The sequence below is a fragment of the Microtus pennsylvanicus genome, chromosome 2 (assembly GCF_037038515.1).
Source record: "Microtus pennsylvanicus isolate mMicPen1 chromosome 2, mMicPen1.hap1, whole genome shotgun sequence".
In the NCBI taxonomy this organism is placed as follows: domain Eukaryota; kingdom Metazoa; phylum Chordata; class Mammalia; order Rodentia; family Cricetidae; genus Microtus; species Microtus pennsylvanicus.
In genome coordinates, this window is record NC_134580.1 from 128,737,876 (window position 1) to 128,754,716 (window position 16,841).

Here is a 16,841-nt window from a genome sequence, read left to right on the forward strand (position 1 = left end):
TTCTCCAAACCTTGATTTCCTTTAATGACAAGGTTTTCTGTGGCATTCCTTTGGAACTTCCTGCTTGTCCTTTTTTTTTTTTCTTTAATGAAGGTAGGTAGAGCTTGGGTGTTACACTTCTTAGCTTGAGTGCCTGAAGCAGCTGCACAGGTGTAGAAAGTAAGATGATGTCTGTCTTTTCCTTCCTTAGAAGAGGAACATTTCTGAAACAGCTCAGCTTCTTAGAGTGAGAATTGCAGTTGCTGAGGAAGTGCTGACTTAGTTACAGATGAACTAACACAAATAGGACATTAGGTTCCTTACGGTTTGGTTGTATGTCACTGTCACACCTAGAACCATAGCGTCATGTAGTCAAGTGCCAAAACGTACTGTGGCAGTCAACCCCAGAATTTCATAGTGTAATGGAAAAAAACTGAAGATGAACATGGCATATTCTTGTAATCCCAGCCCTTGGGAGGTAAGGACAATGGGATCAAGACTTTAGGTCATCCTTGGCTGCATGGCAAGTTCAGAACTAGCCTAGGTTGTCTCAGAACAAAACTGAACATTCAGCCCAGTGTTGGGGTGTATACCTTTAATCCCAACACTTGGTAAGCAGAGACAGGTGGGTCTTTATGAATTTGACTGGCCTAGTCTACAAAGTGAGTTTTGCGCCAGCTTGGACTGCATAGTGAGACTGTATCCAGAACAAAAAAAAAAACCTGTATATATATACACACATACCCATATGGGTATTAGTCAGAACTTTTTTCTAAGACACGGTGTCATTATGTAGCTTGGCTGGTCTTGAGTTCAAGACCAGGCTGGCCTTGAACCCATAGACATCAGTCTGCTTTTCCTGGGATTAAAGGCATGTGCCACCACTCTTGGCCTGAAAGTTCCTTGGGAAAGAAAATTTGAATGAATTTTCATTTTAACATATACTTTGCAGCAATATTTTTTTTGTTGTTGGTTGTTTTTATCTTTTGAGATAGGCCTCACAAGAGATTGCATGCTGGGACTAAAGGAGTACACCTCCACACCTGGTCTATATTTTGTGTTTTAATAACATTAGCTCCTGCAGTTCCCAGAGCTGCTACTAAGATTTTGCATTCTATTTATTACACATAGATGTTAAAATAGCTATCCTTAGAATTTAGATTTGAATGTTTCACCTAATTGGTATTTTTATCTAATTGCATTTAATTTTCAATATACTGATAAGAATGTAATTTCTGAAGTAATTGTTTTAATGCCAAGCCACTGAGCCACACCCCAACACCAAAGTCATTTTGATTGTGGTAATCTTATCTGTCCCTGAGAGCTCTGCAGAGCAGTACTACCAACCTCGTGCAGACTGGTGAATGTAATGGACCTTTTCACACTGAAGTCAGGACGTTTATGTTTCTTCAGGTGTTAGAAAACTACTCGGATGCTCCAATGACACCAAAACAGATTCTGCAGGTCATAGAGGCAGAAGGACTGAAGGAAATGAGGTTTGTATTGCTCTTGTTGCTTAAGTGAGGGCTTCACAAGACACGTGTCTGTGATATGCAGTAGTAAGTCCACTTGTTGGTCTATCCGTGATTCTGTATCTGATGGTAATGTGTGTCCCGAGTGGAGGGTGGGAGTGGGATAGGAGAACATCCATTTATTTTCATCAGAAATAGTGTCTTTCACAAGACTTCACCTAGGTCTTGACCTTTAGCTAGAGTTAGGTTCTTATCTTTCTTCAATAGAATCAGATAAATTCTCTAGCACACTTCTCTCTCTCTCTTTTTTTTAGAAGTTCTCACCATCCTGGCTTCTCATACACTATTATTTTACAATATTATTTAGTAATAGAGAAGGAGCAAGCCCATATATGCTCTTTTCTCTATGCTTTTCTGTGCCATACCACAGATGTCTTTTCCTTTTGGAGTCAAGAAAGATGGTCTCAGTGGCATAAACACCCTCTGGGTACTCAAAGACTTAGTCATTCTTTCTTGTTTTTTGAGACAGTCTTTTATAGCCCAGGGTGGTTTCTTACTTACTGGCCTGCTGAGGCTTGCCTTGAATGCTGATCCTCATGTTTCCACCTCTCAAGTGCTGGGATTAGAGAGACATGCCACCCACAAGTAGCTGGTCTAGTCTTTCCTGATACAGATGTACTAATGAGGGGGGAGTGATGACTCCGTAGAGTACTGAGTGCTCTTCTAGAGGACCTGGGTTCAAATCCCAGTACCCACATGGCAGCTCACAACTATATGTAACTCCAAGATCTGACACCCTCACGCAGACATACATGCAGGAGAACATCAATGAACATAAAATAATTATTTTTTAAAATGTGCTAACGAGTAACCTTGAATTTGTTAAAATGTTTTCCTGGAGAGGAAACAAGTAAGAAACACAGAAGTAACTGGAGGCATGAAAACTGGGGGTTGTCTTTGATTCTCCTCTCTTTTCACCATTTATATGAACCCCTTCTTTTAATATCCCCCTCCCTATCCAAGACAGGGTTTTTCTGTGTACCAGAGTCCTGGAACTCATCTTTAGATCAGGCTGCCTCAGACTCAAGAGATTTTTCTGCCTCTACTTCCAAGTGCTGGGATTAATGTGTGCCACCACTGCTTAAATTAAAAAAAAAAATTCCTTGTATTTGTTTTGTTTGTTCTACCAGAGTGTATGTCTGTACATTGTATTCATGTAGTGCCCATGGAGGCCGGAAGAGGGCATTGGAACTGCTGGAACTGGAGTTACATGCAGTTGTGAGCTGTCATGTGTGTGCTGGAGAATGAACCCAGGTCCTCTGGAAGAGCAGCCAGTGCTATTAACCACTGAGCCATCTCTCCAGCTGTCCAGCCATTTTCTTTTTTATTTAAGTAAGGAAAGAGGAGTGTGTATAACAACAGTTCCTTTTTGGAATTCGGAACAAACAGCATTTTTGACAATGGGGGGATATTGCATACATGTTTATGTATGAGCAGATGCATGGGTTTGTGTATGTGTACGTGTGTGTACCAGAGGACAACCTTGGATGACATTCTGCCTTGTTTTTTTTGAGAAAAGGGGTCTTTAACTGGGACCTACACTTGCAAATTAGGCTGTGCTGATTTGTTACCAAGCCTGTATCTGTTTCCCCAGCAGTGGAATCACAAACCCCTGGATACTACACTTGCATTTTTTTTTTAATCAGGTGGGGTTTGGGGTATGAAGTCTGGTCTAAGTGCTTGTTTGTCAAGTACTTTTTTTTTTTAATATTTATTTATTATGTATACAGTATTCTGTCTGTGTGTGTTTGCCGACCAGAAGAGGGCAGCAGACCTCGTTACAGATGATTGTGAGCCACCATGTGGTTGCCGGGAATTGAACTCATGATCTTTGGAAGAGCAGGCAATACTCTTAACCACTGAGCCATCTCTCCAGCCCCTGTCAAGTACTTTATTGAATGAGTTTTTCTCCCCAGCCCTAAGCATTAGTATATTATGTGACTAAGGAAATTGTAGTCACTTGAAATGATGAAAGTTGTTCTCATTACTCAGGTCACATATTCTTTAATGTTTTATGGGGAGGGATGCTTAGAGTTGCCTGTAGCCCATCTGTTTGACTTGTACCTATGCACTTTGCAGTGTGATAATTGTGCTTTATTTTTTTTTTCTTGGGCCATTTCCCATCATGCTGATGTCTGCCCTGCCGTTGGATCACTACGCCTGTAGAAGGTAAATTACTCCCTTGTTTCTGGTTTGTGCTCTAGGAATTGTAGCATTCAGGATGAGGGAGAAGCTCTGTCATTGTAGATAGATGTTGTGTGTAGGAGTCACTGAAGGACTTGCCAATGTGTTATGCCCCTTGTAGGAGATGCCAGCACAGCCATTTGATGTTCTAGATTCTACACCAGCTCGCTTTCAGTGGCTTTTTTGTTGTTTAGTTATTTTTAGTATCCAGTGTGTTTCAAAGCAGAATAATTGTGTTTTAATGTCTTTTTTACACTCAATTTATTTTTAACACTATGTAAATTAGGGCTGCTAGTTTTGAAAAATAGGGGCTTAAGATACCTTTTATTTTTAAACATACCGAGGAGAGGGAAGAAAACATGCACGGGTGAATCCTAGTATTAACATTCTAGTGACAGATTTAATGATAATAGGCACTTGTCTATTTTTGACACCTTTTTCTGTTATTCAGTAAGTATCCTCTGTCTCATGAAGTTATTTTGTAACTTACTGTTGTAGCAGGGACCATGGAACTTAATATACTATCTAGTTAGATGTTCAGATATTACTTACTAAATCCTTTTGATGGCCTTTTTCTTTGCAAATGAAGTCTGTAGATAAGACTCATTCATTCCCTTTTACAACAAAGAAAACATTTTTGTGTGTTTTTATTAGAAAATATTCAAGTGCAACAATAAAGTGGGAGCTTATTACAGGGATACAGTGCCATTGAGTCTCTTATTTTCATACAGCTCAGTGTAGATACTGGGAAATGTGGTTTTTATTCAAAATGTTTATTACATTTTACTTTAGATACTATTGGAGAAGGGAATGTAGAGGTAAAAGGACAACTTATAGGAGTTGGTTCAGGTCTTCTACCATATAGGTCCTAGGAATAAAACTGAGGTCTTTAGACTTGGTGTCAGGAGCCTTTACCTGATGAGCCATCTCTCTGACCAAATCTTGTTTTTTGTTGGGGTGTGTGTGTGTGTGTGTGTGTTCATGGAGGCCAGAAAAAAGTGTCAGCTCTCCTAGAACTGGAGTTACTGACAACTGCTGTGAGCTACTGCCTGATAAGGGTGCTGGAAACTGAGCCTAGTCCTCTGCAAGAGAAAGCAAGTATAGTGAACTGCTGAGCCATCTCTCTGGTCCCAATAACCAAAATACTGTCTTTTTTTAGTTGATATGGGGTTCCATTATGTAGCTCTAGCTGCCTTGGAGCTCTGCTAGATAGACCAGACTGACCTCAAGCTCCCAGAGATCACCTGCTTCTCATGTGCTGGAAGTAAATACATGCACTACTTATGCCTAGCTGAAAATACTTGTTTATAATAGTAAAATTTTATTAAGGTGTATTTGTTTCTGTTTTTGAGTAGATTCTCATAATATAACTAGAGTGGCCTGTGACTGACTCTGGCATCGGCTTTGTGGTAGGCATCATTTCTCAGCCTCCTGAGTGCTGAGGTCACAAGAACAAGCCAGCATACCTGGTCAAGATAGTGCATTTAAAATTTGTTAACATACAGCTTGGACATTTTTCATTTTTAATTTGTGAATATGCATGTGTGTATGGCATGTATATATAGGTACACTCCGAAGCCGTGTGTATTTGAGTACCCCTTGGAGGCCAGAAGAGGGTATGGGAGCCCCTATACCTAAGTGTTAACTGTTATGAGACATCCAGCATGGGTACCAAGAACTGAACTCTAGTCCTCTTCAAAAGCAGCAAGCCTATTCATTTTTCTTTTTCATCAAGACAGGAACAGTTTTTTTTTTTACTCTGTAAGATCAGGCTGGCCTCAAACTCAGAGATTCACTTGCTCCTGCCTGAGTGCTAGAATTAAAGGTGTGTGCTACCAGGCCTGGCTTGCAGTAAGCTTAACTGCTGAACTCCCTAAATTTCTTGAGAATTCAGTTTGTATTGTCAGGAAACACTAAAGACGTGCTTGGTATGTACTCTAAATTACCACGCACTGCAGCCTAGACGCTCTGATGGGGATTTCTGTTGACTTTAGTTGCTTATCTTCTGCTTTCGTAATAGCATCGTTGCTCCTGCATTGCTTGCTTTGCTTTTTGGTTTGAAGGTGAACTAGAGCTGGGTGTTTGATAAGTAGAAACTGATTTTTGTGACCCATTTTCGTCTTTTCATGTTTTACAGTGGGACATCCCCTCTCGCGTGCCTCAATGCCATGCTACATTCCAACTCAAGAGGAGGAGAAGGACTGTTTTATAAATTGCCTGGCCGAATTAGCCTTTTCACACTCAAGGTAAAATGATCTTTTGGTGCAAAATTCTCAATGTTTTTTTTGTTGTTTGAGGCAGAGTTTGTCTGGGTAGCCTTGGCTGTCCTGGAGCTTGTTCTATAGACTAGGCTGGCCTCGAACTCCCGCCTCTGCCTCACAAGTGCTAGAATTAAAGTTGTGCACCACTCTGCCTGACTTTAGCACCTGGTTCTTTCTTCCCATTTCACAACATTTCTACTTTATTTTGTTTGTTTATTGGTTTTTGTTGTTGTTTTGAGGCAGGGTTTCTTTGTGTAACCTTGGCTGTCCTGGAACTAGCTCTGTAGACCTGGCCGACCTCTTACTCACAGAGACACCTTCCTCTGCTTACCGAGTGCTAGGATTAAAGGCATGCACCACCACAACCTGACTGGGTCTCAAAATTTTTAATGCGCATAAGAAAAACCTGGTAGGTTTGGAATGGTGCTGATGGATTGTCTTTCCTAGTACGCAATCCTAATAACACTGCTGCTTTTGTCCTTAATGGTTCTCTGGGATGCTGTGGTGTGAATAGACTATTAGGAGTGAAGTTACATCAATTTTTATTTTTGTGTTCAGCTTTGCTTCTCTATACCTTAGTAGGTTATATGCAATTGAAAGATGAGCGTATGTAGTGGTAATTGCTAATATGCCTTAGTGAAGATTTTGTTTGTAATAATATTGTGAGGGATAAATTACTGGGCAACTAATGTAATACCTACTCTATGGAAAGTAACCACAATGTGAATATCAGTATTTAATAATTACAAAGAAGTTCATAATAAACCTTAAATAATTGGGCTGAAATGAGTAAGCAATTATTTTTCTGTCATTTCTGATATATTTGGCAATCATTTAGATCACAGTCTGAAAACATGTAGAGAGCTAATAATAGACAACTTAGATTTTGTTGACATAGTGGCTCTGTCATAACTGTTCAGTTAACATAGTATCAGGAAAACAACCTTGGACTATGCACAAACAAATTGAGGAGGCTATTTTCCGAATGTTTGTTTATTTTAGTTTGAAACAGGGGCTTCTGATGTAGCCCCCACCTGTCTCTGTCTCCCAAGTGCTGAGATTAAAGGCGTGGCTCACCATGCCTTGCAAGGTTTACTCTTATGTGCAAGTGTGCTTGTACCATGTTTGTCTGATGCTGGCAGAGATGAGAAGAGGGCACTGGAACTGGAATTAGGTACAGATCGTTGTCAGCTGCCATATGGGTGCTGGGAACCAAATCCCTGTCCCTGCCAAAGCTACAGGTGCTCTTAAGTTTTGAGCCATCTCTGACACCCATTTCAACCATTAAACAAGTGCTGATTTTATTTACAAAAGCAGAAAGCAGGGCAATTTTATTTTAGTAGGACTTAGTTGAGTGATCTTATTTAGATATAAGATGACTTGGTAACTATAGGGACACTAAAAATTGCTGATCCTTTTAGTGCTCCGTAATGTATTTTAAAATGCATACACGTGCACTTTCTTCCTATGAATTTTGTTTACTTGATAAGAAAATAATTAAAAAATTTTAAATAATCTGAATAAATACAAATTATATAACTTGTTATTTAAGTAGGTTTGTGTACATGAAATATTTGTTGATGCAGGAGTTTGCTTTCTGCTAAGACCTAAATTAAGAGGCTCCAATGATCCTTATTTAAGAGATCCTCTTTGTTTAGTTTCCTGAGTAGCCAGGCAACTTTCTGGTTTGTTAGTTTTATGAGGCTGATAATTGACCCCAAGACCTTCTATAACATGGTAGGTAAGCCCTACCACTGAACTATATGTACCCAACTGGAAATTTTCCATGTTTAGTATTTTGTTCTGTTTTCTAAATATTTATTACTAATAATTTTGACTTTTTTGTTTGTATAGCTTTTATTTTTGAGAAAGCATATAGATTTGTAGCCCATGCCAGTCCTGTCTTTACTTCCTGAATGGTAGGGTTACAGTCATGTACTGCTTTGTTTTACTTAAAATTTTTTTCCCCTATTCTGTCCCTTGACTATTTTTTCTTTTTTTGTTGTTTTATCCCCCCCCCCCATTTCTTGTTCTGGGGATTGATGCTTCTCTTCTTCCCAGCATTCTGTTTGGTCTACTCCGCCTATCTAAAATCTGCCCTATCAGGCCAAGCAGTTTTCTTTATTAACCAATGAAAGTAACACATAGACAAATGACCCTCCTCCATCACAGACCTAGACTGTATGAGACTCTATGCCTGTCCCTATTAGGACAAACAAAAGCAAAAGCAGTCATTTTCATTAGAGGAAAAAGGAAAGGAGATAATTGTATTCTTTCATTTTTTGCTGGTTTGATTTTGCTTTTGTTTCTTTTAGACAGGGTCTCTCTGTGTAGCCCTGACTAACCCCAAACTCAAAATTAGCCTGGCCTCGAATTCAGAGATCCTCCTGCCTTTACCTCCCTAGTGCTGGGATTAAAGGAGTGCGCCACCAGCACCCAGCTCGTTTCAGTTTTACAATGTTATAACTACAATTGAAATTTATACACAGAGCTCCGTACCAACAGGTCAGAATTATCATTGAATACAAATGAAAGAATGAGTGTAGAGTCTGGGTTTAGATAGGATAAAATCATAGCTGCTGCCATTTGAAAAGTAGTATCAGAAGTTCATTAGTAGGTATATGACAAGCAGTGTGTAGTAATATGGGTGGCGGGGCTGCGTTCCCAGCACCCCGGCCACCTGCTCGGCTAGCTTATGCCCCGAAATAATTACACGGACACTGTATTCTTTTAATCACTGCTTGGCCAATTAGCTCTAGCCCTTACTGGCTAATTCTGATATCCCTATCAACCCATTTCTAATAAACTGTAGCGCACCGGTCTTACTGGGAAGATTCTAGCCTAAGTCCATCCTGGGTCGGAGCTTCATGCGTGCATCTTCCCTGGAGCGGGGAGTATGGCGTCTCTCTGAGGCGTGTGCTCCCGAGAGGAGAGCTGTCGAGTCTGACCTCACTTCCTCTTCCTCCCAGCACTCCGTTCTGTTTACTCCACCTACCTATGTTCTAACCAATAAAATGGGCCAAGGCAGTTCCTTTATTAGCCAATGACCTTCCTCCATCAGCAGTGGTCTCTTAAAATGCAAATTAGCTATAGATCTCTGTATCTGCTTCCATCAGTTGCTGGTTGAAAGTTCTATGATGACAATTAAGGTAGTCATCAAACTGATTACAGGGGAAGGCCAGTTTAGGCGTCCTCTCCACAGTTGCTTAAAGTCGATAAGCTGGGGTTATCCTTATGGATTCTTCGGAATATCCATAATGCTATGTTTTTCTATAGCTCTTTAATGGCTCCATCAATTAAGATCTCTCTCTCCTTTCCCTCACTCTTCTTCCCCCGTCTTGAGCATCCCATTCCCTCGTGTTCTCCTTCCTCCTCTTTTCCCCTTTCACCCTTCCTTCTCTTCCCCCACCCAGGTGTTCTTATCTGTTTCCCCTTCCCCAGGGGTATCCATTGTATGTTTTTCTTAGGATTTTCCATGTTACCCAGTTTCTCTGGGATCATGGACTATGTATAGGCTGGTTATCCTTTGCTTTATGTCTAATATCCACTTATGAGTGAGTACATGTCATGTTTGTCTATCTGGTGAGGTAACTCAGGATTTTTTTTCTAGTTCCATCCATTTGCATGCAAATTTCAAGATGTCTTTGTTTTTTACTGCTGAGTAGTACTCTTTTGTGAAATGTACCACATTTTCTTTATCTATTCTTCAGTTGAGGGGCATCTAGTTTGTTTCCTGGTTCTGAATAATGCTGCTATGAACACAACTATGATCAAATGTCCTTGTGGTATGAGTGTGCATCCGTTGGGTAATATGCTCAAAAGTGATTTTGCTGGGTCCTGAGATAGATTGTTCTGGGCCAAGCTACCTGAGACCAGCCCAAGAGAGGGGGGAGTGATAATATGAGCAAAAGGGTCTAAAGACCATGATGGCGATACCCACAGAAACCTGATCTTGTGAGAGCTCACTGACTCTGGACTGATAGCAGGGGAACCTGCGTAGGACCAGGCCCACTGAATGTGGGAGTCAGTTGTGAGGCTTGGACAATCTGGGGCCACTGGCAATGGGACCAAAATTTATCCCTAGTGCTTGAACTGGCATCTAGGAGCACATTCTATTTGGATGGATGCCTTGCTCAGCCTAGATATGGGAGGAGGATCTTAGTCCTGCCTCAAAGTGTAGTGTTAGACTTTGTTGACTCCCCATAGGAAGCCTTACCCTTTCTAATGATTGAATAGGCAATAGGATGGAGGGAAGGTGTGGGAAATGGGAGGAGAGGAGGGAGTGGGAACAGGGATACTTATGTAAAATGAGAAAAGATTGTATTAAAAATTATAAAAAATAAGTAAAATGCAAATTAGATGGGCATTGCTCTCCTAGTTGGCTGTGTGTCCTCTGAACTGCTTTCCTAACACTTGTGCTTAATCAGTAACCATCCTTATATTGGTTTCTCAAGTTCCTCAAGCCTGGCTTCACACTTGCCAGTGCTGCTGACTGGAAAACTTGAGTTGCATCTTGTTGCTCGGTGTCTAGTCTGACAGTGTCTTTTTTTTTTAATATTTATTTATTATGTATACAATATTCTGTCTGTGTGTATGCCTGCAGACCAGAAGAGGGCACCAGACCTCATTACAGATGGTTGTGAGCCACCATGTGGTTGCTGGGAATTGAATTCAGGGCCTTTGGAAGAGCAGGCCATGTTCTTAACCTCTGAGCCATGTCTCTAGCCCCCTGACAGTGTCTTAACGGAAAGAACTCCTCCAGAAGATGCAGCTGTCTTGAGCTGGCTTGTGTATTTTCTCCTGCTTGTTTCTGTGTACTATAAACAGCATGCTTGCTTATGTTCTTTTCTGTTCAGCAAGTTAGTATCTAAGAATTTTCTTTATTCTTGTCCTCTTTGGAGCAGTTTTTCCAAAATCTATTCAGCTGATATTAGAAGTCAGTCTGCAGCCTCAATCTGGGTTCTTTTAATTACTAAACAAAGATAAAACATTAAATCAACATAATGGCTTAGCGGTAAAGGGTGCTTGCCACCATTCCTGATTACCGTGGTGGAAGAAGAGAATTTGTCTTCTGATTTCCACAGAGGTGCTGGAGAATAGGTGCTATGTCATGTGCACATAGCCTCTCCCCAATAAATAAATATTTCTAAAAGTGTAATAATTAAGAACTTAAACTTTTTAAGTATTTTTAAAACTATATTACTTTTGTGTAGAGTTTGAACTGTAATCATTTTGATTGTACCTTTATAGTACATCAGCATAGAGCTGAAGAGATGGCTCAGTGGTTAAGAGCACTGGCTGTTCTCCCAGAGGACCTGAGTTCAATCTTTAGCACCCACATTGCAGCTCACAGCTGTCTGTACCGCCACATACACATGCATGCAAGCAAAACACCAGACATATAGACATAAAGACAAATCATTAAAAAAAACCATCAAGCGTATTTAGACAATGCCTTTTGTGCTTCTTGTAACTCTTAGGGGGGAAAAGGTATTCTTCCTAATGCTTTAAAATCCTAAAATTTTAATGAAGGGAGGAATGTCAAGTCATCCATTCTTATTTTCACTTTACAGATTGAAAATGGACTCCCAGCAGATGGAATGCTGTATCTATAATCATTTCTTTGTATGACAGTACACATAGCTAGCTGAGTTAGGGACTAGAATCCATACCACATCTTTGAATTTGGTGTCTTTTCATTGTGACAGTTTAAAGAGTTTTTCTTAAGGTTTTGCAACTTTTGGTGACTTCATATTTCTCAAAATGTCAATTTTACTTAAAATGCAAAAATTTTTCTTTAAGATTTATTTTTATTGTTGCTTACATATATGTAAGAGCACCGCATGTGTGCCTGCTGCTTACAGAAGTTTAGGAGGAACCAGCCTGGTCTACAGAGCTAGCTCCAGGACAGGCTCCAAAGCCGCAGAGAAACCCTGTCTCGAAAAAAAAAAAAGAAGTTTAGGAGGGCAGGATTTCTTAGAACTAGAGTTACAGATGGTTGTGAGCTTTCACAACTTGGGTTCTGTGTAGGAACCAGTAGTCCTCTTAACTACTGGGCCATCTCTTTAGCTCCAACAAAGATTTATTTTGTATTTTCTTTTATTTTACTTTATGTGTATGGTGTTTTGCATGCATGCATGTCTATGCACAATGTGTGCACCTGACACAGAGGCCAGAAGAGGACATTGGATCTCCTAGTACTGGAGTTCCCGACGCTTGTGAGCTGTCATGTGGGTGCTGGGAATAGAACTGGGGTTCTCTCCAAGAGCAGCAATAAGTGCTCGTAACTGCTGAACCACCTCTTCAGCTCCAGGATTGACTTCTAATGTTAGCAGATTCTTTCATAGCTTTAGGTAGAACTTCTCCAATGGGGGCAAGAAAACAGTATTCTTAGATATTAACTTACTGAACAGTAAGAAAATAACTTAAAATCTGCATATTCTGTTTTTAACAATGAAAATAAGAGGGACTATTCAAAGCAAGCTGACTTGAGTGTGGTAACATTGTAACAATTTTCATACCCTAAGATAGGACTCCCCCCCCACACCTGGTTTCTTTATGTAACTTTGGTGCCTGTTTTGGAACTAGCTCTTGTAGACCAGGCTGGCCTTGAACTCACAGAGATCTGCTTGCCTCTGCCTCCTGACTGCTGGGATTAAAGGCATGCACCACCACACCTGGCTAGAGATAGGAACTTTGTTATGCCTATTTTGAGTTTTTAATATTCTCCATGAATTTTATTGACATTTCTTATTGTTGACTTCCTTTTGTGTTAGAAGAGTGGTTGGTGTATGGCAGTGCCAGAGCACTGGAAGTGGGCATAGTGATACACATTCCTTGTAATCTCACACTTGGGTTCGAAGTGGCCGGATCAGGAGCTCAAAGTCATCTTCAGCTACACTGTGAGTCTGAGGCCCTTGAGACCATGTCTCATAAGAAAACTAGAGCATTGGGGTAGAAGTCCATTAAGGTCAGAATTGCAGCAAAGTACTTCTTGTATTACTTAAACTTCTAACTCTCAATACTCAATTGCAGAGTTACAATTGATAGCTCAAAAATATGTAAAGCCCTTTTATATCATAAAGTGGAACTGTAAAATATAAACGAAGACTTAAATTGCTATGATTGAAACAATAATGAGGAACTGGCACCGTCTCTTGTGTTTTCCATTATTGCCACTTTATGGCTTAAACTGCTAAGGCTTCTTCCATGTACCTTAGAGCTCTTTTGCATACTCTGGGTTAAACACCAATAAGACTTTGCCATTTTCGCATCTAGAATAGGTCATTCTGTATGAACAGTAAACTAGCTATGGATATTTTCTTCCCTGTTCTTTGTGATATATTTGGCATTGGCAAGTGACATTTTCCTTCAACTGTTTTAATTATTATTTGGTAGGGGGAAGGCATGTGTGTATGTGAGAGGGAAATTTTGTGGAGTTGGTTTTCTCCTTCCACTTTTACTTGTTTTCTCCTTCCACTTTTACTTGGGTTCTGGGGGTCAAATGTAGGTGATTGGTGTCTTAATTATTTTTCTACTATTTTGGCAAGATGCCATGACCAAGACAACTTATTGAAGAAAGTCTATTGGGGCTTACAGTTTCAGAGGGCTAGAGTCTATGGCTATCATTAGCAAGCATTATATCCGGTAGGCTTGCACGTATGGTGCTGAAGCAGTAGGCGAAAGTCATGTCTTTATTCACAAGTGAGGGAGACAGATATTCTGGGAATGACAATGATCTTTTGAAATTTTAAGCCCTCCCCCAGGGAGTCATCTCCAACAAGGCAGTACTTCCTAATCCTTCCTCAATAGTTCTGCCAACTATGGAACCAGTATTTAGATATCTGAGTCTATCAGGATCATTCTTATTCAAGCCACCACAGGTAGGCTTGTATAGCAAACACCCTTAACTTGCTCAGTGCTGTTGGAAGTCTTTTTGGATTGCCAGTTAGACTGGTACTATTTGCTTTGGTTAGTTCAAGTAGTAGCTTGGTTTTAACCTCAGTTGGTAAGACATATTTGGGTACTTGAAAGGGGTTATGTACAGTTGTCTGAATTTCCAGTTTATTTTTAAGAGGGGACATGTTTGTTTTCAGTGCCTTGGTTAGAATCTGTTTTATGCCTGTTTTAGGGTTTCTGGTGCTGCAAAGAGACACCATGACCACGACAACTCTTAATAAGGAAAGCATTTGATTGTGGTGGCTTGCTTATAGTTCAGAGATTTAGACCATTATTGTCATGATGAGAAACAAAGCAGCATTCAGGCAGACTTAGTGCTAGAGAAGGAGCTGAGATTTTTTTTTTCCTAATTTTATTTTATGTGTATTGGTGTGAGGGTGTCAGATCCCATGGAACTTGAGTCATAGACAGTTGTGAGCTGCCACATGGGTGTTGGGAATTGGACCTAAATCCTCTGAAGAGCAGCTAGTGCTCTTAACCACTGAGCCATCTTTCTAGGCCTGGAGCTGAGAGTTCTTACATCTTGACTTAGAAGCAACAGGAAGTGAACTGTCTCTCACTAAGTGTAGCTTGAACATCTAAGACCTCAGAGCCTGCCTCCACAGTGACACACTTCCTCCAACAAGGCCACACCTTTTTCAACAAAGCCACACTTCCTAATAGTGCCACTCCCTTTAGGGGGCATTTTTTTCCCCAACTACCACATTTCATTTCCAGGCCCCCAAAGCTTGTAGCCCTATCATAATGCAAAATTGCATTCACTCTACAAGTCCCCATCTCATTGGGCATTTTCTTTCCTTTTTATTTTGAGTATGTAGTATAGACTGGTCTTTAACATACTGTTAGCCAAGGATGACCTGGAACTGTTGCTTCTTCTGCCTCCACCTCCAGAATGCTGGTATAGATATACATTGCCATACCTTGTTTATGCCATACTAGAGGTAGAACTGAGGACCCCATGCATGCTAAGCAAGCTCTCTGTCAACTAAACTGCGTTCTCAGCCCCAGAAAAGAACTGAATTTTGTCAGTCTAACTGCTGCTATTGGAGCCTTATGAGAAAATGAGGTGGTAAAAATAGCAGTTAGGAAAACACTGACAGTGGAGTGAGTGATTGATGGGAACTTGAGGTAGAAATGTCATGGTAATGTCTGTTGCTAAAGTGACGCTTATTTGTTTTCTTTTTTAAGGATTATAAATGTTGTTGTATTCATTCATTCATTTATTTATTTTGGTTTTTCGAGATAGGGTTTCTCTGAAAAAAAGTCCTAGCTTGTCTTGGAAGTCACTCTGTAGACCAAGCTGGCCTCCAAATTACAGAGATCCACCTGCCTCTCCCTCTGAGTGCTAGGATTAATGGCATACACCACCACCATTTGGCATAATTGTTATTTTTTAAAGTATGAGGTTTTTGGAGAAAGATTCCATATATTCTGTGCTTCCTTAGGATTGTGTTTGAGAAAATTCTTAGGTTTTTCTTGAGGTCAGCCAGCGTAGAAATTGTACTTAATATCTTGATTCTTCATACCAGACTTTAGTGAGAAGGATTTGTTTATTCTGAAAAAATCATACTTTGTGCATAGCTAAATCTGAGCTATATACTATCGAGTTCATCAAAGTGGTTCTTTTGGCCCAGAATTATGTTTACATGGACAACCAATCTTAGTAACTGTACGTGCCGTATAGGGTCACTTTTCTTTGTTAATTCAGAGATTCATTTTAACACACTATGATAGTTATTCCTGTCAACTGGATAGTTTTGAGAAATGCCTAGGAAAGATCTTAGTAAAGCACACTTTGGGAGAGGTATCCGTTACGGTGTTTCCAGAGGTGGTTACATCTTGAGACCTAGACTAAATGAACTAGTTAATAATCAATCATCTGTTATATTCCTAATGTGATGGCGTTATTAGGATGTGGTCAAAGGTAGGAATTAGGGAAGTATTGGGGAAAATCAGTTAATGAGTTATCTCCTTGGGTTGGGGGGGCTGTATCTTGCCCTGACTTCTTGCTGCGCTTCCTCGTCAGTGTGGAGTTTTCCATCTAGACCTCTGATCAGTTCTGTCCTGCCAGCCATTCCTCACATAACCACACAGAGACTTATTAGCTATAAATGCTTGACCAACAACTTAGGCTTGTTACTAGTTTAGATTTTAATAAACCCATATTTCCTATCTACCCTCTGCCGTGTGCTAGTACCTTCTTTCAGCACAGCACAGTTTGTCTGCTCTCAACTCCTGAGACTCAGCCCTTCTTCCCAGTGTCCTCTGTTCCTAGCAGTCTCACCTATACCTCCTCCCTAACTACAGGCTAGTCAACTCTTATTAAACCAATCAGAAGGCACCTTGGCATAGACACATCTTCACAGTGTACAAAAAGATTATCGCATAACACTTGCTCTCTCACCTTCTGGCATGAAGTGAACAGTTTTCCTCTACCACATGTTCTCAGCATCAAATGTATGGACCGTGCAGTCATGCACTGAGCCCTCTGAAACTGAGCCAAAGTCCTTAAGTTGTTTGTGTCAGGTATTTTGGTCCCAATGATGAAAGGCTAACTCACATAAAAAAAATTGATGCCAGAGAAGTAAAGTATGATAGCTAGTTAGTGTTGTTAACTTGACAGGGTCTGGAATTTCCTCCAAGATAAGCTTCTAGGCACGTCTATGAAAGATTATTTAGTGTTGGATATGCTTATGAGGGATTATGTTAATTGGATAAATGAAGGTGGGAAGAGACATCCTAAATGTAGATCTCACTTTTTCCTTAGTCTGGGTTCTAAACTACATTCTTTGTTCTCTTGTGACTGGATGCAGTACGTCCAGTTGCTTCATACTCCTGCCTTGTGTTCTACTGTCATGATTAACTTTGGGCCAAAATAAGAAAGAGTAAATCTTAAGGAAAATGAAAAGAAAATGCCACCCCATTC

The 16,841-nt window shown here is 40.3% G+C and overlaps 1 protein-coding gene across 1 annotated transcript in view; it reads left to right on the top strand.

The window, feature by feature from the left end:
* Positions 1–16,841, top strand: part of Asxl1 (ASXL transcriptional regulator 1) — a 68,209-nt gene that overhangs the window by 4,399 nt on the left and 46,969 nt on the right. Inside the window, exons 2-3 of the mRNA XM_075962557.1 lie at positions 1,393–1,475; positions 5,833–5,941. Coding sequence (XP_075818672.1) covers positions 1,393–1,475; positions 5,833–5,941 — 192 coding nt within the window. The remainder of the gene's footprint in view (positions 1–1,392; positions 1,476–5,832; positions 5,942–16,841) is intronic.